The sequence below is a fragment of the Rhinolophus sinicus genome, chromosome 1 (assembly GCF_057876585.1).
Source record: "Rhinolophus sinicus isolate RSI-liver-muscle chromosome 1, RSI-T2T, whole genome shotgun sequence".
Classification (NCBI taxonomy): domain Eukaryota; kingdom Metazoa; phylum Chordata; class Mammalia; order Chiroptera; family Rhinolophidae; genus Rhinolophus; species Rhinolophus sinicus.
In genome coordinates this window covers 6,557,419-6,583,357 of record NC_142501.1, presented here as the reverse complement: position 1 = coordinate 6,583,357, position 25,939 = coordinate 6,557,419, and the positions used below count along the sequence as shown (strand labels likewise).

General features: G+C 55.8%; 1 protein-coding gene across 1 annotated transcript in view; it reads right to left on the bottom strand.

Moving 5' to 3' along the window:
* SULT4A1 (sulfotransferase family 4A member 1) overlaps positions 1–25,289 on the bottom strand; it is a 30,154-nt gene extending 4,865 nt beyond the window's left edge. The window contains exons 1-5 of the mRNA XM_019715040.3: positions 25,021–25,289; positions 10,934–11,064; positions 9,556–9,636; positions 8,822–8,948; positions 4,720–4,814 (exon numbers count right to left, since the gene is read on the bottom strand). Coding sequence (XP_019570599.3) covers positions 4,720–4,814; positions 8,822–8,948; positions 9,556–9,636; positions 10,934–11,064; positions 25,021–25,189 — 603 coding nt within the window. The 5' untranslated portion in view covers positions 25,190–25,289. The remainder of the gene's footprint in view (positions 1–4,719; positions 4,815–8,821; positions 8,949–9,555; positions 9,637–10,933; positions 11,065–25,020) is intronic.
* Positions 25,290–25,939: the final 650 nt, after the last annotated feature.

The window sequence follows — 25,939 nt, the reverse complement described above, 5'->3', positions numbered from 1 at the left end:
TGCGAACCGAGCAAGAGCAGCTCACTCTCTTCTTCCCCTTTCTCCCATCCGTCAACTGGAATGGAGACTGGCACTTGGGAGAGCAAGGAGGCCCCTGGGGACCCCAGATGCGCCCCAGGGCTGCCCCCCTCGCCCAGCAGGAGGAGCTGGCTGGGTCTGAAGCAAGATTCACCTATACTTGGCACGCGGGCTGAGGTAAGGTCGACTTGGGGCCCCATCACTCCACCACTCCTACCTAACAGCAGGAGCCTACTGACGTGACCCAACAGTCCCGGGGCAGGCCACGCCCGCCCGCTCCGCCCGCCCTCCATCTCGCCACGCCCACCTTCTCGCCACGCCCACCTGCTCGCCACGCCCTCCATCTCGCCACGCCCACCTGCTCGCCACACAGCCCCTCCCCACTGCCACCACTCTCTCCCTGGGAATATAGCAGGTCCTCAAATAACATCCTCTCATTCCATTTTGTTTCATTATCACATTGATGAGATTCCATGGGAAACTAACTCCTATTTATATCAATAAGCCTGTGCTAAAACTGGTGTCGTTATACGGTACGTCATCGTTTCACTCAAAATTGCAGAACGTATAGACATCGTTCACTGAGGACTTACTGTGTACACCAAGGCACCTCATATTCTCAATCCGTGGGTCGCCAAGCATTCTGCCCAGAACCCTGAGCTGTCACAGGCAGTCCCCAAATGCTGCAGTGTCTGGGTCACATTAGGAAAACGCTGGAGGTTGTTTCATCTCGTGCAGGTTTATAAAAGAAAAGGAGCATCCTACGGACTGCCTCTGAGAAGGCCTACAGTGAAGGAACCTGTTTAACGTCCTTCCTACAACATTTTCCAAACCTTAAGGAAAGTTCTGTGTAAGCTGGTTGAAGTGTCAGCTCTGCTCTGAGCCCCCACGGTCATCACCCTGATTCTAGTCCTGCCCTCCCGCTGCTTCCCCACCAGGGGCTCCTGTGGGGCTGAGCACAGGGCTTAGCTGGGGGCGGAGGGGGGGGGGTGTCAGGTGTGCAAAAGCTGTCAGATGAACAAAGGAATAAAAACAGCACCTCTCACTTGCTCTGCCACTTGATATTTCTGTTTAAAAGGTAACAAAGAATGACAGCGATTTATGACACCTGGCCCTCAGAAGGGACACAAGAGAGGGACGCAGTTGGCCCATCACCACAGACTGCTGGAGCAGCTGACAGAGTCCTAACTGGGCCACTGGTGTAACACCCACTCGGAGAGGAAGGCACATCTATCCACGTGCACTGGCTGCACACGACAGGGCTGCACAGGGTTACGAAACCACACTGTGCCAGCAGGCGGTGTCCCCACTGCTGACTCCTCCCTGCCATCCAGTCAGTCAGGGGCTCCCCACCTGTGGCCGGTGAGAACCACTCGCAGGGGCTACTGCAGGATTCATGGGGTGCTAGACTGGGGCAGCCACGGTGAGGGGGTGAGACGGAAGGCGGGGGTGTGGGAACCCCCACGTGGACGTATGAGGTGGTGACAATTCAAGTGCTAAGTGTGAATCTCAAACACTGAGATGAGAAGAGATGAGAACGTGCCAGGCCTGGTCCACACTCCTGGGGACCAATGACGTTCACTCAGCCTTCGTTTTTTAGATCAAAATGTAAATAACGTGAATTCCTAAAAATGTGATGGATAGTCACTTAATCTCTATTAAAGATATGCCACAGCATTATTGAGGTTTCTGAAAACAAGAATCTACACTTGCCAGTTATTATAGAAGCTAAACTCCGACTGCCGTAGGGAGGGAGGGAGGCCACTGAGTCATCAGACGGCCTTGAGCAGGACCTCGAGTCCCGGCTGCGACAGGCCGGCATGGCAGCCGGTCTTGACCTTTACACAGAGACCATTAAAGCAGAGAAGGATGACCACTCCGCTCTAAGGGCATGGGGCAGAGTCCAGAGTCGCCAGGCTTAAAATTAAAAGTGTGTCTTTTTGCTTTGAAGTTCATGTAAACTTTGCCTTCTGTCCCCTTGTGGTTTAACATTAAAAATAGTTAAGTTACTCACAGGTGAGCTAACTGACGTTCCAGGAAGAACCTGCCAGCCCCGCCTGGCCCCTGCAGGTGTGTGCACAGCTGGATGGCCAAGGGGCTTCTTCCTCCCGCACCCACGCATGGCTGGGCACTGCCATGTCACAGGCCGGCAGAATCACAAACAGCGGACCAAGCACCTACTCCCGTATACGCCCCATGAATTAAGAATGCACATGGTCACTGAGGCACTTATTCAAAACTACCCCGAAATGGAGAGCAGCACTTCCCACTGAGAGGGGAATACCCTGTGCCATAGTGCTGCCTCTGAACTACACAGAAACGAAAAAGAACAAACCAGCTCAGGTGAGTCTCCCAAATACTACGCTGAGCAAAAGGAGCCAGCCACGAAGTACACGCCATGTGACTCCATTGATGGGCGGCTCCAACCCAGCAGACGTGGTCTGTAGTGACAGAGGTCAGAACGGTGGCTATCTCTGGAAAGCGGGGTGTCAGCTAGAACGAGCTGGAATGTTTAAATCTTGATCTGGGTGGTGGTTACACATATGCAAGTGAAAATGAAGGTCTTGAATCCACCTAGAATTCTCCTGCATGTAGGCCATGAAGTGGAGGCCTCACTGCCCCCACCTCCTGCCTTCATCACCACCCCACTCTCGGTTCAGCTCCCAGACGGCCTCCTCCCCACCAGGGCTCCCACCTGGCTGCTGGCTGCTGTGCAGCAGAAAATGCTTGTACAGCTGTCAGCCACTGTCACCAGCAGCCTTGTCTGCTCACTGCAGTGACACAGGCACGACTGAACACGAGCTCCCTCATGCACAGACCAACCCTCCCAGCTCTGCCCAGACATCTTTCCCCTGACTGTCCCTTTACCTGTGCTCCAGCCCTCCAGTGGGTGATGCTGCACCACCGGGCACGGGCTCTGGGGGGACGATGCCCAGGGTCCGAGCCCGGCTGTACTCACAACAGAGGCATAGCCTGGCAAGCTCCTCAACCCCCGCGCCTCTGGTTTCTTAAAAAGGAGGGGAGAGCTTCTACCTCGAAGGCCATTCATTCGTTCAACAAACACTGAGAGTTTCTTACGTGTCTGGCATTGACTTAAGTGCATGAACATGACAGACAGAATACCCAGCCCTGAACGAGTTTATTCTGGTTTGGGAGACAGTAAGTAAAATAAAGAAACGCATAGTAAAATACGTCAGATGATGATAAACGCTGTGGGGGAAAAATAAAGAAGAGGGGTGTGCTGGGGAGGGGGAGAGGCGTCGATTTTAAGTGGGGTCTGGGAAGGTGTCACTATAGGGAGAAAGACCTGAAAGAAGTGCGAGTGAGCACATGGGCACCTGGGGAAAGAACATTTCAGGCGAGGGCACAGCCTGCAAGAAGCTTCGAGGCCGCTTGGCTCTGGCTGCCATGATCTAGGCCAGAAAAGAAGTTGACCTGGACCAGGGGCCTGGGCAAAACTGGGAGAAATGGTCAGATGAGAGGCAGATTTTAAAGGTCAAGCCACAGGATTTGGAAAACGGACATAGGATGTGAGAGAGAGAAGTCGAGGCTGATTCAAGACTTGTGTCCAAGCAACGGAGGATGGAGCTGGCTGCCCTGAACTTAGACGGGAGAATGCGCGGAGGCTTGGAGGAGAGCTGCCGTTTGTTTTGCACACATTAAGTCTGCAGTCTCTACCTACTACCCAAGTGGGCACCAAGGGGCAGATGGAGAGCGAGCCTGAAGGTGTACGTCTGGCCTGGGGTGGTCACCAGGGGAGGGCGCACGGATGGAAGGAAATGAGAGCTGCTGGCGGAAGTCAAGGAGAAGGGAGCAGCCCGGACACAGGACAGTGCTGACTGATGCCTGTCTCGTGCTGCCAGGAGGAGGCAGACAGAGATGGGACCCAAGCCCACGGACCACTGTGGGAACAACACGGAGGTCACGGGCAACCCTGACAGAGCAGCTTGGGGTGGAGGTGCGGGTGCGAACCTGGCTGGGGAAGGTCTGGGGTAGGAGCCACTCTAAGGGGCTCGGCAGCCGCGTGGAGCGGAGCAAAGGGAAAGAAGCCGTGGGGAGAGGGTTGCGGACGGCTGCTTTATGTTCCTTGTGACAAAGGAGCAACATCAGCACATTCCTTTCTAGATGCTGCAGACACACCCAGCAGCCAGGGTGCCCCTCGTGTGGAATGAAGTGCATTAACACACAGGGAAAGAACTGCAAACGACTCAGCAGGCTTACAGCAAGGCTTTGAAAGTGCTGATGACAGGGTGGTGACGACATGCCTGACAGGTGACACGTCACCCCCCCCCCCCCGCCCCGACAGTGAGCTCTCCAGGGCGCAGGCCATGTCCTGCTCCTCTGCTCCACTGCCACAGCCCGTCATTCAACAGCCATCTCACACCCGTTTCCTTCTCCACGTTCCGTGCAGACACTCAGAAACATTCATTACAGGAATCGATTAGCAGGTAAACCCACAGGTTCATCAGCTGTTTGGGAACCAACCCTGAAAGGCAAACAGCTGAGAGATGAGAAATTCCGACTCTGCCAGCTCAGCCCTCGGCCCCGAGCTGGTGACCAGCGTACGGAGAGGGTGCTGGGTGGCAGTGAGGCCAGTCCAACTGAGGGCAGGACAGTCAGGACAGCGTCCCTGCAGCCCGCCATGCCGCCCGGCCCAGAGCCCCGTGCGATGCCCGCGGCAGCTGCCTCCGCGGCACTCACCCGGTGCATGTCTTCATACTTGAGGAAAAGCACGTTAGAGTCCATGCGGTGCTCCCAGAATTCCTGCACGTGCTCAAACCAGGATCCGTAGCCCACTGTGGAGACAAGAGGACAGGTGAGTCACGGCCACAAGGAGGAAACGTGTTTTGTGCGGTGGCCTCACACCCTGTCTCCCTCCTGCCGCCCAGGGGCTGTGATTCAGGAAGAAAAGCAGCAGCTCTGAGATCGGCAGGGAGCACCCCACGGATGAGCCCCTTCCGAAGTCCCACACCCCCTGGCTCTCTGTGCAGTTCTGTCCGGCCAACCGCCATCAGCCCGTCCCCTCCCACACTTTCCAGATGCCCTGAAGACCTGACTGTTGGGGTGAAGGCCTCTGCTCACCTAGGACATGGATGGTCCCTGGCGCCCATGAGTTTCTGTGTTTAATGTGGTCACCGGAAAGAGAACGACGCCCAGAGGAAGTGGGACACAGGGCCTGTGGGTTTTGCTGGTGGGGATGGGATGGGGTACAGAGGCGCTAAGGCAGATCCCAGCACAGGCCCTGCCAGGCCAAGGGCCACAGCACAACCCCAGGCAGAACCCGGAAGTCGCAGAGACAGAAGGCAGCATGCCGCGTGCTGTCCGCGTTCCCTACACTCCTCAGGCTCTGGTCTGGGGGAGGGTCACACGGGCAGGGGGCTGAGCAGCGTGGCCGGGCTGCTTCTCTACTTTCTTTATAAAGCTGCTGGTTCTCACGGCCTAGTCACACTGAGATGCGCCCACCGGGAGGGTTCCTACAGGAGTCTTCCGTCGGGGCTGCCACGTGGAACAGGGCAGCCTCCGCCAAAGGACCCTGTGTGGTGATGGGGCCGGGGTCCCGCTGCCTAATAGGACCACCGGGTGTGCTGGCCGCACCGCGTGCACCCTCACCCACACACCCATCCCAAACACCAGGTCTAGGGCTCGGGGCGTTCCCAGCCTAGCGGGACCCGCCAAGGACACTAGAAACCACGATATGGAGTGACCAACACGAAGGAGTTGCCATGGGACACAGGAGGGCCCTCTGCGCACTCACCCGGACAAACCCTGAAGGATCGTAAGGGTGAGACAAACAAGGACAGGAAGCAGGCGGCGGCATAAAAGAGAGAGCTGCAAGGGACCTAAAGGTGCAGGAGATGGGAAGGGCGGCAACGGGGTTCAAACGCCCGGTGACAACATCAGACGGGAGGGATGGCAGGAGAGTGGCCTGGAGAAGAAGGGCTCGGGACGGAGGCGGCCCGACCTCTCACATCCTGCACTGGCTGTGTGACCTGGGCAGGCCGCTGAACCTTTCTGAGCCTCCTCCTGCAGCAGTGGGGTGACAACAGAGCCTGTGCCCCCCAGGGCTGCTGGGTGCTGAGAGCACACGTGTGCAGCTCTTCACCTGGGAGGGCCTGCAGGGGGCGCCTGTGCTTCTTTCACTCTGGTGGCACCTGAGGAAGGCTGGGGGGGAGGGCGGCCAGGCCAGGGCAAGGCGCAATAACGGGTCCTCTTTGTACTGCTGAGGCACAATGAAGCCCAGCAGTGGCAGGGGACGGTTATTGCTCCTGGTTCGCCAACGTCAGTCTGCCATCTCGCCAGCAGGTGGCAGCAGAGCAGCAGCCTGACCCACAGCTTGCCAGGGGTCCAGAGGATCAGTGTCAATCAGGGGTCTGGGTAGCTGAGGCGTTGCTGAGGGGTGGCCCTCTTAGGCCAACCAGGCCCCAGCTCCACACCTCATGAGGGATGAAGTGGGGATTCTGGAAGGGGAGGGGCAAATGGGCAGAAGTGAATGGAACAAAAAGAACAGGGATTCAGCAAAAGGCCTTCTTCTGACACCATGCTAGGTAAGTCCTGGCCGCTTGGTGTCCTCACTGCAGGGGTTCTAGCTGCTGGGCCCTGGAGCTCAGACCTCGGCACCCTCCTCACGGCTAGCCTGGCCCATCCCCGCTCACTGCTGCGCACCAGGGAGAAACACACAGGGGCCCACGCTCCACACCACAGCCCCCGTGTTCCCTGCACGCCTTAGGGCTGTGTGGACGTGGACAGGAGGGGGGCCATGGGGAGCAGGAGGGTGTGAGGACGCTGGTCACTCACACGGGCACACGGCTGACAGCACAGCGAGCAGTGAGGACAGCAGTCACCGCACACGGGGACAGGGATGGGGATGGCACGTGCCCAACTCGCTGAGCCCTGGTTGGCAGGCGCAGGGAAGGTGTGGCCCTCGCTGGTGGGGATGGTGCTTTTCACACTCCGATGTGCCATCCTGGGAACGGGGCTCTGCCAGGGCACCTCCTGCCTCTCCACCTGAGTCCCTCTGCTCCTGAGACGTCAACGTGCTTACCCAAGCGTATTACTGGGAGAGGAAGAGCTCAGTCGCCCCGCTCTGGGAGTGGTGCTGCCTGCAGAGTGTCTGCTCCACAAGGCCCCTGCCAGCTGGGCCCATGGCCCTGGGCACCCCCCTCCCTGCTCCCCAGAGTGTGAGTCACAACACCCAAATCACCCAAATGCCGTTCCATCAGCCGGTCCTCCCACCTTGCTCTCTTAGCAAAAGTGTCACGTCACTGTTCCCCCTGCATCTTATTTTTCAAATGATTCAGAACCTTGGACAGAGAACACAAGTGGCCTCCTTCAAGCGGAGATATGGGACACGGGCTGGGAACAGAGACTGAAGGGAACAAGGTGGGGAAGCTCAGCACACCTGTGGAAGGGCTTTGTGGGAACACGGAGAGGGTGAGTGACCTTGAACTTCAGTGCTGCGACCTTCAAAATGTGGGCAGGCCTGAACTGGGATAATTGGAACGGCTCAGGCCTAGGCAGAGACCTTCAAGCCCTACACCACGTGGACATTTGAACTCGGACACCTGCTGTTTGGGGCAGCATCATCCTCACAAGGTGGTGCTTCTGTAAAGACAGGAGCACATGCTCGGACTTAAAAATGTGACTTTGCGAACGTGAGTGGCTGCCTCCAAACGCCCGGGAGGCCTGAGGGACCTGGGCAGGCTGCAGGGAGGGAGGCTGGGCAGAGGGCGCTTAGCAGGCTCCAGGGGCCTCAGGGAGCAAGGGCCTGGGTGGGGCCTCCTCCCCGGGGCCCTCCTCCCCGGGGCCCTCCTCCCCAAGGACTGTTCTGGTCTTCAGCTAGGCTGAGGAGGCAGCTCCACTTCAGCTGCCCAGAGTTCCATTTAAATTTGCGGCACTGGTTCCTGGATTTCTGCCATGCACTTTAGCCCACTGCATCATATAATCTCACTGCAGAGCCCTGACTGGGCTGGACAGTGGATTGAGGCTGAGCACTTGAATTGGGAAATAAAACAGGAAGTGTATTTTCAGACTTGAGTATGCGATAATCTCAGCAGATTTAATTAAAGTACGGATATGACCTGCTTCAAAACTCTTCTGGACGCAAACTCTAAACTGCCTCTTGCGGTCCCAGAAAAGTGCCCAGAGAAGCCATGGGGAGCCACCTCGGCGAGGGGAACAGAAGTGTAGTGAGGAGGTGCGACCACTGCCACGCGGCGGCTTCCTCCCTGGGCCCAGCGCAACAGGTGTGAGCCGGCCACTCCTCCCCTGGGGAGGGGAGACATGGAAGGGCCCCTGCTCACCCTTCTCCCCTGGAATGAGCCTCCTGAACAGAACACTGCCTTCCCAAAGTGTACCCCGCCCTGGGTCACACTGGCCTGGGGCTGGAGGCTAAGCCTGCCTGTTCCTCAAGTCCAGCTCAAGGCCCATGGGGCTCTCACACGAAGCCACTGCCTCCACGCTGGCCTCTGTCACCAACAACAGATATCTGGGCCTCCGCTTTCACTGTTCGGAATCCAGGGAGGAAGAGGTACGCTTGTCATGGGGAGCTTCTCAGAACCCCAACAATGTGGTGAGAGAAGGGCATCGGTGTAGGATGCCCGCTCTGCTGTGCCCGAGCTACGACCTCGGACAAGCCTTCCTGTCGTCCCTCGGCCCCAGCTTCTCCCGCAAGCGGGAAGGCAAGGCAGGCCCACACGCGCAGCGGCCGTAGGAACTGGGGTGTGGGTAACGCACCGGCACACGCTGGAGTGCAGTGAACAGTGAGCATCACCGTTGTGACGTCCACGCGGGCCGGCACACTTACACTTGTCGTTCATGAACCTCCGGCAGAACTCCTGGAAAGTGCCTCTGTAGCTCATGGTCCGCAGGGAGCGGTGGAACTGGTAATAGGACACGACCAGGTCCTTGGGGTTCCGAGCCATGTATATGACCTGTGGGGAGGGGAGGGAGGGCAGGCAGGAGGGCGGGGCTTAGTCACAGAGCCTTCCGCCCAGGCGGGCAGCGCGCAGGCTCACAGACCCACACCTGCTCTCCTACACCGTAGGTACCCTGAGCCCTCGCTTCTGGCATCAAGGCCAGTCCCACGTGCGCGTGGCCAAACGCGCTTTTTCACTATCACTCTGCGGAGACGCACCCTGTCCCCACAACAGCATCTGCGAGGACAATTCCCCGAGCGTTTTATTATTATACCTCTGTCCTCCACTACCACCTCACAATCGGCAAAAGACAAAAAATGCCGGTCCTGATACTGTTGGTAAGAATTAAGGGCTTCATAAACGTCATGTAGTTGAGAAAATAGGAAAATTCAGCTGTGACTACTCGGCCTTCAACAGACAGAGGCCAGACTTAGGCTGATCAAGTCCAAGTTCAACTGAGGCAAAGCCTGGATTAGAAACACGGATAAAATGCTAGAGTCACAGGCTCAAAGACAGCCTGTATCAGGGGTCTTACTGCACCTAGGGTCGCTGGGAACGGATGAGGGTGACAGACCAGTGTTTGCACTTGTTAAGAACCCACTTGGAGGGAGCAGGGCATTACCTTGGAATCGCCGTTGTGGAGATCCGAGGGCAGGAAGCGGTAGGGGAGGTGGCTTTTGATGAGGCGAGGAGATGTGAGTTCCTGCAGCAAGGTCAAGGGGAGAGGCGCTCGAGAGAGGACTCCCAGGTCTCAGGACCCTTCTAACGGGGGGCCAGGCAGAGAGGGTCTCGGAGGCTCAGGACCTCACTCCTCAGAGGCTCACTCCGCTTGACAAACATCACCTGAGCTATGGCCACCCTCCAGGCTGGGCCCTGGGGCAGAAGCGAGCAAGACACAGCCCGTCCTCGAGCACCCCAGCCTCCGTCAGCCTATCGTGGTCACAGGGGTCTGCGCAGAGCACCAGGACGGGCATGGAAGGGCAGCGGAAGAAGCACAAGACCAAGGCGGGCAGGCTGCTGGATTATGGCAACCACCTCACACACAGGCCTTGCCACTCCTGGAACGTGCGCCAGGCCACGTGGCCGGGGTTCGGGATTCTGCCACCACGGCTCCCACCCCAGCTGGGCCAGCTCCTCCACTCTTTCAGGACCTCGCCTGACATCCCCACCAAGAGGCCTGCCCCGTCCAGTCCCGCTTTGCTCCCTGCCTAGCACGAGCCACCACGTCACTACTACACCTCCTGTTTTCCTGTCCGTTGGTCGCCCTCACTAGAATGCAGCTCTGGGGGCGCAGTGAATGTTATCAGCGTGGTTCTCGGCCCTACTCCAGCGCCAAGAGCAGTGCCCGCCCGCAGTGAGCACCCAGAGCAGCTCTACTGATGAACCCACCCGGCTGAAGCCGCATGGCCACGCACAAGCGCCGTGAGCAGCTGAGCCAACAGGAGGCTGGGTGCCGAGAATGGCTCACACCGGACCTTAGACTTTGTGAGACCAGTGGCCCAGAATGCTCCTCTAGTGGGAGAAGGGACAGGCGGTCCACCGAGGCACTGAGGCCTGAACAAAAGAGGTGGCAGAGGGCAGAGTAGAGGGGAAATTCCAGCTACATCTGAGGGGTAGAATGGACAAGCCTGGGACAAGGTTTATGTCATTCTTGACACCACATACCTGATGCAAACGCATCCCGCCCGGCTCGACAGATGGAGTGAGCGACGGGGAAGGGTGAGGGGGAGAGGCAGCAAGGCCCCTCACCCTCCCACTTTGCCCTGTACCCCTACTCCTGGCATCTGCCTCCTTTCTACCTTGAAGTCACCCACTGGTCCAATTCCAGGGTCACCGTCACGGGCTCTGCCTCTGTCTCCTGGCCACCTGGGGGTACCGGGAGCTCTCTGCGCTTCCTCCACCCACAGGGCCCCCCTGACCCCTCAGGAGCACTGTCACTCAGGGTGTAACTGCAGAAACGCCCAGAGGGGCCCCAGGGCTGGGTGCCACCCCCTGGGTACCTTGATGATGTCCAGGCCGGGCTGCGGGTACTCCAGGACCGGGAGCTGCTCGTCGATATTCATCAAGCCGATCTCGTCGGGGTCGGCGCCCTGGCTCACCAGGTAGACCACTTCCTGCAGCAAGCTCGTGCCTGAAGGCAAACGGCCGGGAGGGCTCTCAGAGGAGGCCTGGAGGGCGGCCCCGTTCCCAGGTCAGCACCTCGCCCAAGAAGCGGGCTGAAGGGCCATGGGGTACGGGGGTGTCCTAAGAGCACCTCGAGTCCAGTGGAGGAATACCGGTCTAGGCACAATACCTCGGCCTGAACCCTACCCTCCGGGGTGACCATGGGTGAGCCGGCCTTTCTGAGCTCCCATTTTCTCAGTGCTAAAGCGGGTTGTCATGAGAAGTACCCCCCAGGGGCTCAAAGACTGTCATAAACTAATAAACAGATGATTCTCAGTCCTGAACCTTCCAGGACCTCATTTACCCAGGAGTCATAAGGGTCCGGCGTAATAACTTGCCAGCCGCTTAATTACAATGCAACCTACAACTAGCCAGTATTTACTGACGCTAAACATAGGTATGCCCTGGAATCCGAGAAACCGACTCCTGGGTATCTACCCAAAACAATACCTATAGACTAGACGTGTGCTGGAAGAATCCTGGCCGTGTTGTTCACAATAGCCGAACCTTGGAAATACCAGACATTCATCAACAGTAGAATGAGTTGTGACACTCAGACAATGGGCGACGAGGCCGTGGAAGCCTTGAGCTACCGCTGTGCTCCGCACGGCTGAATCCCACAGGCAGAATGGTGAGCAAAATGAGCCAGACCCCAGAGGCCATCTAGTGTGTTGACTGCTCACGTTTCCGTGTATTTAGACTAAAAAATGGGCACGACTAAGCTAGGTGACAGAGGTGGGAACAGGGGTTTGGGGGGGGGGGCATTATCTCAGGACACAAAGGCAATTCTGAGGTGCTAGGATTATTCTTTATCTTGGTCTGGTGGTAGTTACACGGAGGTAAGCAAATGTTAAGTTATAATTCAGTTAAAAGGAAAAAACCACCTGTCTGCCCAGTGGTGTGGTCAGCATGACCTTCTCTCCTAAGAAAGGCTGAAGGGAAGTCCAGCCCCTTCCACTTTCCGGGCTGCCAAGGTCACAAAAACCCGTCCCCCGCAACCCCGCCCCCCGCCTTGCCCTAGTGGCTCCTGTCCTGGGGGTGCAGCCCTGCTCAGCCTCCAGCCTCCCCGCCTCACCCGCTCTGGCACTCTGTGCTGCAGCTGGGTCTTCAAACCTACCCCCCCCCCCAGCTCAGCACCCCTGCAGCCCAAGCCTTCAACAGGTGACCCTTCCACCTGGCCAACCGGACCTTCCCGGACATGCCCAGTCTCATCAGGTGCCCTTCCTGGCCCCACAGGGCCCCTTTCTTTTGTTCTACTGCACTTAGCACAGCTGTGCACAGCTGGGGAGCTGACTGGGGGGCAGTTCCCAAGGGCAGGGAATGCATCTTAGTTATGGATTCAAGTTTCCGGCTGCTATCACAAGTTACCACAAACTCAGTGACTCAAAACAGCACAAAGTTACTATCCTACAGCTCGGGAGGCCTCATGGGGCTAAACTCAAGGTCCCGGCAGGGCTGCGTTCCCCTCCCTCAGCTCCGGGGAGAAGCCGAGTTCTCACCGTGTGCCGCTGCCAGCCACCGGCATCACAAGCGCACCCTCTCCTGCGTCCCCGTCCCATGTTAGGAACCCTGTGGTCGCCTGAGCTCACCCACATGGCGCAGAGTGTCTGTCTCCCTGTCTGAAGGACAGATAACTAGCAGCCTTCATTGTCCCTCCCTGTGTGAGGTGAAACACTCACAGGTCCGGGGCTGTTATTCTGCCCACCACACTCACATCACATTCCTAACACAGTCCCGACAGAGGTGCTGAATAAATGCTCGGGGCCTGGAGATCGGTGATGTGTCTCTGAGGTCTCCGCTTCTCCAAGGCACAGGGGTTGGTCTTGTAGGCTGGTGTCTGTGACCACGTGGTGTCTCACCTGCAACTCTCCACACCTTCTCCTGACCCAAGTCAACTTTCTAGGCCTGACAATTAAGTGCGAGAACTTGTTGCAACGACGTTGCTAACCTTTTTTGATATCAGAGGGATTATTCATTATGGGTTTGTACCAACTAGACAAACAGTTAACGAAGTTTACTCTTTGGAAGTGCTGAAAAGGCTGTGTGAAAAAGTTAGACAAAAATGACCTGAACTTTTCGCCAACAATTCACGGCTCTTGCATCACGACAACGCACCAGCTCACACGGCACTGTCTGTGAGGGAGTTTTTAGCCAGTAAACAAATAACTGTATTGGACAACCTCCCTGCTCACCTGATCTGGGCCCAAATGACTTCTTTCTTTACCTGAAGATAAAGGAAATATTGAAAGGAAGACATTTTGATGACATTCAGGACATCAAGGGTAATACGACAACAGCTCTGATGGCCATTCTAGAAAGAGTTCCAAAATCACTTTGAAGGGTGGACTAGGAACTGGCGTCGGTGCACAGCTTCCCAAGGGGAGTACTTTGAAGGTGACTGTAGTGATATTCAGCAATGAGGCATGTAGCACTTTTTCTAGGATTAGTTTGCAGACTTAACCGTCTGACCTCGTATCCTGCATCTGAGACTGTCCTGCACTGGGGACCCCTGCTCAGAGCTCCCTCCCCATTTGCTGGGACCCCATAAAGGAGAAGCACAGAAACTGCCTGTGTCCTGCACAGGCTATAAAACCCTGAGGCACAGGGCATGACCGAGGCACCTGTGTTCACACCAGGCAGAGCCTGAAGCACGGTGGGAACGCAGTAGGCGTGTCTCCTCAGCAGGCTTCTCCCTGAGCTGGGACCACATTGCAGTCCCTTCTGCTCTCACTCAGTGGGGCCGCAGTGATGCCCCTCCCTCAAAGACTGGTAACTAAAGGAGTGGACACAGCCTGCTCTGTGGCGTCGGCCCTGGCACCTGGGGTGGCAGCACCCACTTTGCACAGCAGGGACCCCTCCAGTGTCACCGGTAAGCTCATGGTCAGCTGAGCATGGTCCCGAGGTGGTGTGGGAGGCAGAGCGTGTCTTTCCTGCCAAGCTGCTCCAGGACTCCCCTCCAAGCTCCCAATGGCTATTCTGATGGGTGCCAGGCCAGGCGGACGCTGCAGCTGGGGTCAGTGAGTGGGGCCAAGGGGACAGGGCAGGTATATCTGTTCTGCGGCACCAGGGACCCTGCAGGCGACTTCTGTCCACATCTGCACATCTGTCCCATCCCGCCAGCCTCAGCACCAAGGCCGTGGTGTGCTCTGGAATGCAGCACCAAGCCACCAGAGACTCCCACCCTATCTCCTGTGAGGCAGAGCTTTCATCCCCATTCCACAGAGGCGACAAGGAAAGGCCAGGATCTGAAGGCAAGCCCTAGTCACACCAGAGCCTGTGTTCTTTCTACAGAGGCCGCCATGCTCCTGTCTGGTGAGATCTGCGATTAGGTCACTGTCTTCACTCCAGGTCTGATGGTCTGGTCACCTTAGGGGAAGCCACCCACCCACCCCTTGGTTCACTCAACAAGCCTGTACTGAGGGCCAGCCCTGGGAGTCCCTGCCTCCCCTTCTAGAAAATGGAGGCAATGCCCCTCCCTTCTTCACAGGGCTGTTGGGTTCAGTGCCATGATGTGACCTGCTCAAAGCCAGAGGGGCTCAATGCCAGTGAGCATCGCTCTGAGGCCCTTACACCATGACGGGCAGTGCTAACTCCTAGGACCACTCACACCTGAGGACACAGCAGCCTGCCGCCAAACCAGGCAGGCCTCACCCAAACACAGAGCGAGCCCACCCATCGAAGCCACAGCCCGGGGAATAGGTGACTCCTGGGGCAGCGCACACGCGGCAGAGGGCGGGGCTATGAGCACCTCCTGTACACATGCAGAAGCTCCATTTAGAGCACTAGTCCAAAGTCATGGGAAGGGGAGCGCTACATCGGGAGTGGGAGCCCAAGTCTGCGAGTCCCCACTTTCCCACACAGCCTCCCCAACATGCCAGGGGGAGCAGGGGGTAGTGAAAGGTGGAGAAGCCCTAGGTGAGGCCATCATGTAGCCTGCAGGGCAGATGGCAGGGGTGGGGGGCACACGGGCTACAGTCGTGCTGGGCACCCCTCCACTCCTGCAGGAACCTGGACCAGCTGTACAAAAGCAGGTGGGGTAGAGAGGGGCCTCAGCACCCCAACCATCCGCCTGCAGTCTGAACCCTGGGCAGGAGGCGGCCAGCGCAGGAGGGAACATGGCAGCAGGGTGCCAGCCTGCCTCCCAGCAAATCCAAGGTCAGGCGGAGGAGAGCCAGGCTCTCAAAGTGAAATGGGGAGGGCTGGCAGGGCAGGGCCGCCTCGCTGAGGAGTTAACAGGCCACATGCTTTCAAGTCAACTGGATGCAATCACTTACAGGAGTGCTTCTGCTGACACAGGTGAAATCACTCCTGTGTGGCAATCAGCTTACCACTCCCACAGGGGCAGCAGTGCATCCTGACATTGGACCTCGTGGGCCGAGACCCACTGGAAGACACAGGCGTTCTGGAGGGAACTCCTCAGGAATCTAGGGCCGGGCCTGTCACCAGGCTGCGGGTGGGGGAAGCCCATCAAAATTCCCACCCAAACTCTGGGGACAGAGGAGCCAGTACTCCTGGGTCAGAACCAATTGGAACTGGGCCCCCAACCACCAGGACCCTGGAGCTGGAAACCGTTAAAATTCTTTTATTTTCATTTTATTATTTCCTGAAGTCACACATGTACCTAGTTAAAAAGTCAAAGGGCACTAAAAGATGCGTAACAGACAAGCCAGTTACCTCCCCGCCCCTAACACACTCCCCGAGCAAAACCTTGTTGATTCTTCTCTTACCTCACATTTTCAATGTGCACAGGTAAAGTTATTCCACGAGCTGTACGTTTTCAATGGTCTGCTGACTTTCAGCTAAGGAAGACGAGGACCTGGCCAAGTGCCCTGCACAGCCTCCCTGCTCCCAATGCCGTCACAGCACAACTGTTGGTTTGTGTCTCACTCGAAGCACACCACTAGGATTACACTTCCTTCCTTGCACAAGATTTTGTTTTTCCTAGAGTAAATAACTGCCTTTGTTTGCTTAGTTAGTTGTCTATGTAGCTATTAAAAATTCCTTCCCCAACTCTGAAACAAATCTTCTCGGTATGACCAAACACACGGGCGCTCTCTCAGGTCCCTGTATTTCCTGGGGACGTGCCCCTGCACCCTCCATTCTCCACGACTGTCCTCCTGGGATCTCCCTCGGGCTGGAGGCATCATGTCCTTTGTGCGTGTGCCCCTCATTGGTGTCCTCTCACGCACTGGTAGGGCCCACCCTCTAGCTGGTTCTTGAGCATGAGAGCTGTCTGAGACCCTGCCTGACGACAAGCATCCATTTCTACCTCACACGTGACTGGTAGTTTGGCTGGGTATAGAATTCCAGACCGGGGAGCCTTTGCCTCAGAACTCAAAGCGCTGCTGCTGACATTGTGCTGAGACTCGGAGGTCCTGGTTCCCAGCCCTTTGAACGTGGCCCGGTTTTCTCTGCAAGCTTTGAGATCTTCTCTTTATCTCAGTTTTGAAACTTCACAATAATGTCATGTGTTTCAGGACGGTCTTTTATTCAGTCATTGTGCCAGACACTTGGGGGGTTCTTTACTCATGTCCTTGGGCTCTGGAAACCCTGGTTTCAATAATTTTCTCTCTTCCATACTCTCTGTTCCATCTTTCTGGAACTCTGAGATCTTCCAATTTGCTTACCTTTTTGCTCCAAATTGCCATCATTTCGAATAAATTTTTGTTCTGCTTCCTGGGATATTTCCTCCACTCGACCATCCAAACCTCACAACTGGGTTTTTAAAATTCCAAGCACCATATTCTTAATGCTCAAGAATTCTCTCATGATCTTCCTTGTTCCTTCCTGGTGCAGCTGCTCTCTTCAGTGAAAGTACATCTGTCTTCACTCTCCAAGGATATTACGGAGAGTTACTATCGCAGGTTGGTTTGGGGTTTTTTTTTTGTTTGTATTTCTTTCAGGTTTTCTTCTGCTCTGTACATTGTCTTTGATTACTCCAAGCTCCTCCTTCTGCTTTTTGTTTTGTTTTTGCAGGTCTCTGTCCTGCGTGTTGGCAACTTTAAGATCTGGTGACCCTGAGTCCATCCCCAAGTAAGAAGGAGCCACTGGACGTAGTTGTCAGTGGTGGGCAAGCCTTGCTGACTGCAGGGCTTCGTGTCTGGGAGGGCAGCCCTTGCCTCCCTCTCAAGCTGAGATGGGAGGTGCCCATATGCAAATGCTTCTAGGTCTTTTCTTTGGGGTCTATTTGCCCAGAAAAGATGTCTCTATTCTCTCCCCCTTGAAACCACAGGCATCCCAGGAGCCAGGTAGGGGAAGGGGCTGGGAACCTCCCTTTCAAGAGTGTAGTTTTTACATGAGCCCCAGTTTCAATATGGCGATTATCCCAGTTTACAGCTGTGCCTGACATTCCCAAATCCGCAGCCTCTCTGGATCAACTTCCCCAAAGAAACCTGTCCTTGCAGAAGCCTCCTGTTTTCAATCTTCCCCCATCATAGCTGCTACCCTCTGAGCTGCCAGGTGCATCCAGCTGCTGGAGCTCTGCAGCTGGAACTGGTCAATGCACCCGCCAGGTCCCTCTGCTGGCACTTAGGTTCTCTGCCTGCTAAGCCAGTTAACACATAGTCACCATGTCTGACGTTCCAAAACTCGGCTGGCATCTCTAATCAGTCACTGCCTCTCCTTCTCTTAGGGGTTCAGAGCTTTCTACTCCTTGGTTGGCATGCAGTGAGGCTTTAAGAGGAAGCAGAGATGAGCACACGTTCAACCTGCCCAACTCAATCAAATGTGCCCCACAGGCATTCCAGAGTCATAAGACATCAAGGCGTTCTAGCCAGGACCTGTCTGGCTCCCTCAGAAACCGTCATCGCTGAATGGCTGAAGCTGCACCTCAACACAGCTGGCCCAGATGAGCCAGTGCCGGGCTCCTGCACGCCCCTCACCAGGGGTGGGACTTGCTCTCCCAACAGATGCTGAAAAGGCCTCCAGGACAGTCCCCTCAGGTGATCTACCTCTCGTTAAGCACCTGTCCTTTGTCCTAGGCAGTTTCACATATGCTGTTGAGACATCAAGATTATCTCTTGATTACCTCTCAGAACAATCCCCACAATGCGCGAGGACGTGAACTTCAGAGCACACGAGCAGCACAGGCACACAATTGAAAACCGATGGGGAACCGAAGCAAGAAGCCCAACACGGCTCACACAGAGGCGCCAGCAGTCGCCCCAATGCTAGCCGAGTCCAGTGCTCCATGCTCCAAGCACCGTCACAGGCACTCATGGAGCCATTTCCTCATTTGATTCTCACAAGCCCCAGGTGGCTACTGTCATCACATTTCACACGCGAAGAAGCAGGCTCATCAACTGCAGGCACTAACGGGCCATGAACCCAGGACCCAAAACCTTGGCTCTAGAACTGAAGTGCTTTAACACACACACCAGACACACATATACACACATGTCACACACGTCACACACATGTCACACACATGTCACACACAAACCACATACATGCATACACACATGCCACACACATACACACATGCCACACGTGCCACATATACACATGCCACATTACACACGTGCCACATACAAACCACACAATACATACACACATGCCACACATACACACATATACACGTGCCACATGCTACACATACACACATGCCACACACCCCAGAGATACACACATGCCACATACACCCCAGACAATACACATGTGACACACACACAAACCACATATCACACACACACACACATACACACAACACACACCCCCGAGGCTCACAAAGCAAGTGGGCAGCAAAACTGAGGCCATGAGCCATGTACTCACTTCCAGGCTAAAGCTGGAGCCCTAAACCCCACCCCAGCCGGGGATGGACTCTGGGCCCCTGCAGAACCCAGAGGGGAACAGACTGGGTCACTGAGCAGGGCTCCCCCGTCCTGCCGAGATGAGACCCAGAGCTGCGGCCTCAGCCTGGCGGGGAGGCTGCCCGCCCTCACACAACCGGGCTTGCCGCAGTTCCTGGCGGGGGAGGGGGGTGGTCCCGATTCCCAGCCCAGCTCTGCCAGCAATTTTGGGGAGCCTGACATAGTCACCACACCTCTGGCCCTGTTTTCAGGGTGAAATTCTCCGGGGCCTTGAGCTTGTGGGTTCCTGATAGCCCACGATGTACACACGCACAAGCCGGGGTGACACAGCCTGGAGTCGGGCCCATCCGGGCTCTCCTCCCAGCACCTGGGCCAGTTTCTTCTCAGGCCTCAGTTCCTAACCTGGAAAAGGGCCTGTTTCGCAGCAAAGCGGTGAGGGTGAGAGGACACACGGAGATGGGACACCCTCTCACCTCCTGGCCTGCTCGGACGCTTGAGAAGGACAAAGGAAGACTTGAGCGGTCTCTGCCATCACCCAGTCCACCACCCTGCCTGGGGGTGGGGTCCCAGTAGACGCCAGCTCATTCCAGGCTGAGCTGAGCCTCATGACAGCCCTCCGTGAGCCACACGAAGCCCAAGCCAGGGCCTCTGGCTCTCCTCCAGCCCCTCTAGAAATGACCTGTTGAGCTTCCAGAAGACTCCTCATTTGATTCTGTCAGGCATGCTGTGGAGAGGCCCCCACTTCCCAGGGGGCCCTTCACTCACCCCAATGCCCCAATGCGCTCCTGAAGCCCATGCTGGGACCGCCTTCCCTGCTGACTGCCGGACCCGCCCACTGCAGACACGCCCACTACCGCACCTGGCTGTCAAGACACCCGGGAAGCAGCGCCGCTTCTGCCAGGTTGCAGAGCGGGGAGGAGCGCGGCTCCCACACCAACAAGGAAAGGCCGATAAACTACTACAGGACCCTCCGGGCTCACGCCCATCGGGGAGCTGAAGCCGCAAGGCAGCAAGTTCCAATCCCAGAAAGACAGGCCCTGCCAGGACAGGGCTTGGCAGGAAGAGAAGCCAGGCACCATGCAAGTGAGAAAGCAGAATTCAGGCAGAATTTTCACAAATTGTAAAAATGATGGTGGGCTTGCAGAGCCAGACACGAGGAGAGAGCTGGCATCAAACACACTCTTCTCTGCAGACCTCCACACGTGCCGACGAGAAAAGGGCAGGACGGAGGCTGATCCTCAAGAAAAGGAAAGGCCTTGCCGAGATCCTTCTCCTGGGGAAAAACTTGAAGCCACTGCGGGGAGGGGCAGCAAACCTCCCTCCCTCCCACCCCAGGGCTCTGGTAACGACCCCACATGGCTGGAGAATGGGTGAAAGAGAAAAAAAAACCTCTGCCCTTGAGGGAGGAGCAGGAAACCATCCCTGGGCCCTGTCAGAGACCCCCAAGCACTGGAAGAAGGACGAGAAACTCTTACCTGCACAAGACCCGCCATCAAGGTAGAGCTGGCTTCACTCAGAAGCGGCAGAATTACTGGGAAATCCCCGCCTAGACTCAGTTCAGAAGCTGCCAAGGCCACAGCTGGACCAGATGACAGAGGACATTCCCATCAAAACCCTGCCTCTCTAAGCCAGTAAATCAGAGCAATAAGTCACAACAGTCCACCCCTGGGGGAGTGACAGGGTGTGGGAAGAAACCCCTCCAAAGTTCAAATCAAAGCTGAAGGTGGGGCAGGAACCCTGAGGAAAGACCTTCTAGAAGCTCAGGTCCCATGGTAAGCACAAGGTGAAGCTTAGGCATTAAGACCAGTGGTCACTCAAGTGACCAGAGCCATAGCAGAACCCAAAAGCAGCCCAACTCCTGCCAGATGGACTCTCCTCTGACACTAAAAAACTGGCAAGAAAAGACAGGCCCATTTCCAAGCCTAAATACAACTCACCTCCTTCCCTAATGTCAGCACGCCATGTCCAGCATTCAATCAAAAAGCACTACTCATTTAAAAAGGCAAGAAAAAATATTATCCCATGGTCAAAAGACAAAACAATCACCAGAATCAGACTCAGAATTTAAAATAAACATAATTAACATGTTAAAGGATTTCATGGAAAAGGTGGACATCACACTTGAACAGATGGGATACATAGATATTTCAGCAGAGAAACGAAAACTAGAAGTGAAAATGAAAATGCTAGAGGAAAAATAAAAACACAGTAACAGAAATATAGAATGATTTTGATGGGCTCACAGACCTGACCTCAGGGATCTGACAAAGTGGAAGAAAGAATCCATTAATCTGAAGATTGATCAATAGAAATTACCCAAGCTGAAACACAAAGAGGAAAAAGAATAAAATATAGAACATCCAAGAGCAGTAGAATAATGGCAAACAATCTAAGGTGTATGTGATTGGAATCTCAAAAGAAGAGAGAACAGAACAGAAGATATATTTGAAGAGATAATGGCTGAGAGTTTCCAAAATTATGGAAGGCATCAAACCACAAACCCAAGTTCAGAAAACCCCAAGCAAGATAAGTATCCCCACCGTGATAAAATGTATACTTAAGATATATCATATTGAGTGTCAAAAATCAAAGATAAAGAGAAAATCTTGAAGGCAGCTGGGGGAGAAAAGGGGAATCCATTCCACAGACGACCAAAGAATTACAGCAACTTGTCATCTGAAAATATGCAAACCAGAGGTCACCTGCGCTTACCACGCATCTGGCACAGGGAAGCGCCCTTACCCATCACTTCACTCATTCTCACAGGCGTTCATCAAGGCAGTGAGGTGGTTTCTCGTACCCCTGCAGAAACCTCCGCTCACAGGGGTTATGTCATTTGTCACAGTCACCCAGGTGGCAAGCAGCAAAGCTGCATTCAAACCCAGGATTTTCAGCTCCAAAGCCGAGCTCTTAACCCCTAAGCACTGGTGCCTTCTACAGACCCATTCCTGGTGGAGGAGGACAGGGAGGGAAAAGAAGAAAAAGGAAAGGAAATGTGAACTGAGCAACCTGAAGCCCACCTGCAGACGATTCAAAGCCATGACTAAAACCTTAAAATCCCTCACTGGCCGTAGACTTCTAGTGTTATGAAGTACACAGAAAGAAGCTGTGATCCTTCCTCCTCTTTGGGGCCTGACTCTGGCTGCCTTCGTGACTTTCCAAAAGCAACAAAGCACCTGAGAGGTAGGAGAGAGGCTGGCTGTGGACCACGGGACCTGACTGGGCCTGGCTGCAGTTTCTCAGCAGCTGTGTGACTCTTGAGCAAGTTCCTGTCCTCTCTGAGCCTCTGAAGAGTCACAAGAGTTCCTGGTGGATTAACACAGCAGAGCACCTAGCACACAGGACTCGGTGAGTGGCCAATTAACCATTCCTAAAGCATTCTAGGTCCCATTCCAAACTGCAACTAGCCTGTGTTCAAAGTAACAGCCCCTGCAAGCATCCAGGAGCTGGGAGTCACCTTGGCAACTGTGCAGATCAAGCTGTGGATTTCACAGCAGGGGAAACTGAGGCTCGGACTCACCCAAGGGCAACCACTTATGAGAAGCCGGATCCTGACCCCAGACCAGTTCTTCCTGCCATACCAGCTGCCGCTGGAGATGACTTCCAAGGCCCTTTTACTCTGGTTGAGAGAAAATCTTTAGGGCAGATTTTCTGGGGGAACCAATTCTTCATTCCCCTTGATCATGTCATGTGTGACCTTCACAGCAGTGGGGTAGGGAGAATGAAAGCCTTCAGAAGCACTATTTTAAAGCCAGTACAGCCATCTTGCCTAAGAAAACTTCCCACTTACCCTGTCACCATCTCATGGGCTGGATGCAAAGGATGCACTGGGACAGGGTTGAGAATCAAAGCAAAAAAGGAACAGAACACACTGGCCTCCGTAAAACCCACGATTTCGCTTCTCCCTTACTCCCGGGCTATCGTCACCTCAATTCTGCCTTGGTGCAGCCAAGATGAGTGAATGAGCTTGGGAGCATCACTTCACCTCCCAGATCCTGTTTTCGCACCTGGGAAATGGGAGACCAACTCTGTCCTACCTCATAGAACTTTGTGGAGAATATGCTTCTATGACAGACACACAGGGCTTTGCTAGCTACAAAGCAAGAACATGGTCCGTTACTAATGCTATATGCTCCTGGCTTACACACAGTTCTAACAGGTAGTCCTCAGGTTGCCCGGCCCTCAGGTGTAAAAAGTAAAAGATGCAGGCAGAGGGCAGATGGAGAAACAGTAAGAGCCTGGAGAGGCCATAAGGGCAGTGGGAATTTTCGTTTGTTTGTTTTCAAAAGGCAGCTTTTTAGGGCTGTGTGAAGGGACCTCACACACATGGTCTTGAGGCCACCACTAGATTTTCCATCACCAAGGGAAAGAGCCACGGTTACTTTCCCCGTCTAGAGTGTGCTGTTGTCTGCTTTGAAAGATGCAAGTTACAAACAAGATGTGAGTTCTGGTTGTCTAGAAAATGTCCTTAAAACTAACACCTCATTCTCCATCCGGGTGTCCAGAAAGGTCCCTGCTGCCAGGCCCCACCAGGCCCCCAATGTAGGGCCCCTCTAAACCACCCCCCACAAGCTCCAAATACACAGATTTCCAACTGAACTCCAGGCCTGCCCCTCCTCTAGTCCTTCCAGCTACTTCTCCTGCTCCATCTCCGTGCCCTAAAATCCCTCATGTGCAACTCCAAAATCCTAGAAAACTCCCAAAGGCAAGTTTTTCACAATTCATTTGGAGGCAAACCATATCCTAAGCTGACACGAGTCTATTTTCAGTCTTTCTGGATCCCACATAACGTGGTGGCTCAAAGTGCAGCCCGACACCCAGCTGGAGTTCTTACAGCACAAACACCACCTATGGCTCTACAATCGGAAAAGTTCTGAATCCCTGCCCATGGTGCTGGGGTGACAGGCTGTGGGCTGCAGTGGACGGAAAGTCCCAGCCACAGCAAGCGGCCGTGCACACCTCCGTCCTCCCACTCTTCCCAAGGGCAGTGGCAGTATCTCCAGACTTCTCGTCTCCAAGTTCCCCCCACCAACCAATACAGCTCCCCACTCTTCCACTGATAGACCCTTCCCCAACTTCCGCAGAGGGACTGTGCCTAGCCCTCAGGGGTCTGAGACCCTGCACAGCTACAACAGCCAAGCTACAGCTCTTGCAGCCACCCCCGCCCTGCTGGGCTGACATGACCTCTAGGCCAGCCAGCTTCTACATCACACTACAGACGCACGGGCACAGTCTGGATCCAGGCATCTCCCTCCCTCACCAACACAGCGGCCAGAAGGGAGACCGGCAGCTATGCTCAAAGAATAGGAAATCTGCCTCTCCCCCTACAGACCTCACAAGCACTACTCCATAATCCCTCACATCAGGTCCTGAACACAGACCTGCCAGACTTTAAATCCCAGCTCTGCCACTTGTCATGGTGTGACCTTGGGCAAGCAGCTTCTCCTCTCTGGGCTTCAGTGCCTGACCTGTAAGTGTAGGTGACTATCTCTACCTGACATGGCTGTCGTGAGCATGACGTCAGTCGCTGCTGGGAAGTGCCCGTGCCCACCGTCCTGCCTGATGCCTGGATGATGCAGGCAGCCCCAAAGCAAGGGAGCACCGGGCTCCATCTCCAGGCATGGCTGGCCCCATCCCCCACCCAGTGCCCACGCAGGAAAGGACAGACATACACAGTCTCCGTGCCCGTTTTATTCCTCTTCCCAGATGATCACCAGGACTTGGCACTCATCAAAGGCTGAACCGGGTCCAGGAACAGAGAGGTTAAGTGACAGCCCAAGGTCACACAGCCAGCCCGGTAATGGGAGGGGAGTGAGGGAAGGATAGCAGCCCTGGGCCTGCCCTCCTGGCAGCTCAGGCCAAACAGGCTCCATCCCCACCGGACGCTCGCTGTCCAGCCTCCAGCCATGGTCACCGGGGCCCACCTCTGAAGGTCTCGGCCTTGGTTTCCCCAAATGCGGGCTGACCACCCCCACCCCGCCCTGTAGGGTCCGGGCACCGCATGGGCGGTGGGCGCCCCCGTCCTCCCGGCCCCGGACTGGAAGCCCCCGGCGCGGGCACAGCGTCCAGGCGGGCGAGCTGCAGTGCCGGCGGGGCGGGTTCTGCGCGGGGCTCACCCGACTTGGGGTAGGTGACGATCCACACGTCGCTGGGCCGCACCGGGAAGTTGGCGATCTCCTCCATCTTTCCGCGGCAGAAGGGCGGCAGCCGGACGCCGTGAAACTCGAAGTACTTGCTCTCGAACTCGCCCGGGGTGCTGGGGGTCTCGGCCTCGCTTTCCGCCATGCCGCCGCCGCCGCCGCGCCCGGAGCCGCGCCGCCCGCTGCCACCCGCTACCTCCCGCCGGCGCCGCGCCGCACCCGCGCCCCGCACGCGCCCACGCCCGCCGCCCAGCCGCCGCGCGGCGCTCCGCAGGCGTGACGTCACGGCGCCGCCTCGCCCACGCGGCGTGGAGACTGCGCCCGCCAGTATGACGTCATGGCCCCGCCCGCCGCACCGCCTGCCCTCCGCACGTGCGGCGGTGGAGCCTCCGGGCTGCTCCACACCCGAACGCCTTTACCCGCCCCTCGGGAGGACCGCCGGAGACCCCTGCCCGCCCTCCCCTCCCAGCCCGCAGCCCGCAGCCCCTCCACCGCGCGTTCATTCATCAACCCATTGGTTCCAGCAAGTGCTCAACACAGAGTCAGGAAACGCTGCAGCTAGAAGTGACCTTAAAGATCCATTCATTCAACATTTAGGGAGCATCTTATCTGTACCAGGTACTGGTGCAGGTTCCTGAGGTACAAGCCTGGCCCTCTCAGAGCTTATATATGTGAATTACTCAGATAATTTCAGATAGTGACGTGCTATGAAAAACATGCTTCATAATCTCCTGGGGACAGATGGGGGCTGGGTATGTTAACTTCAGATTCCAGGGCCAACCCCAGATCTACAAAAGACAGACTGTCTCCGGATAGCATCCCCAAATCTGCATTTAATAAGGTACTTCTTCTGCAGACTACAATTTGAGAACAACCCCTCATCCAATCACTCAAC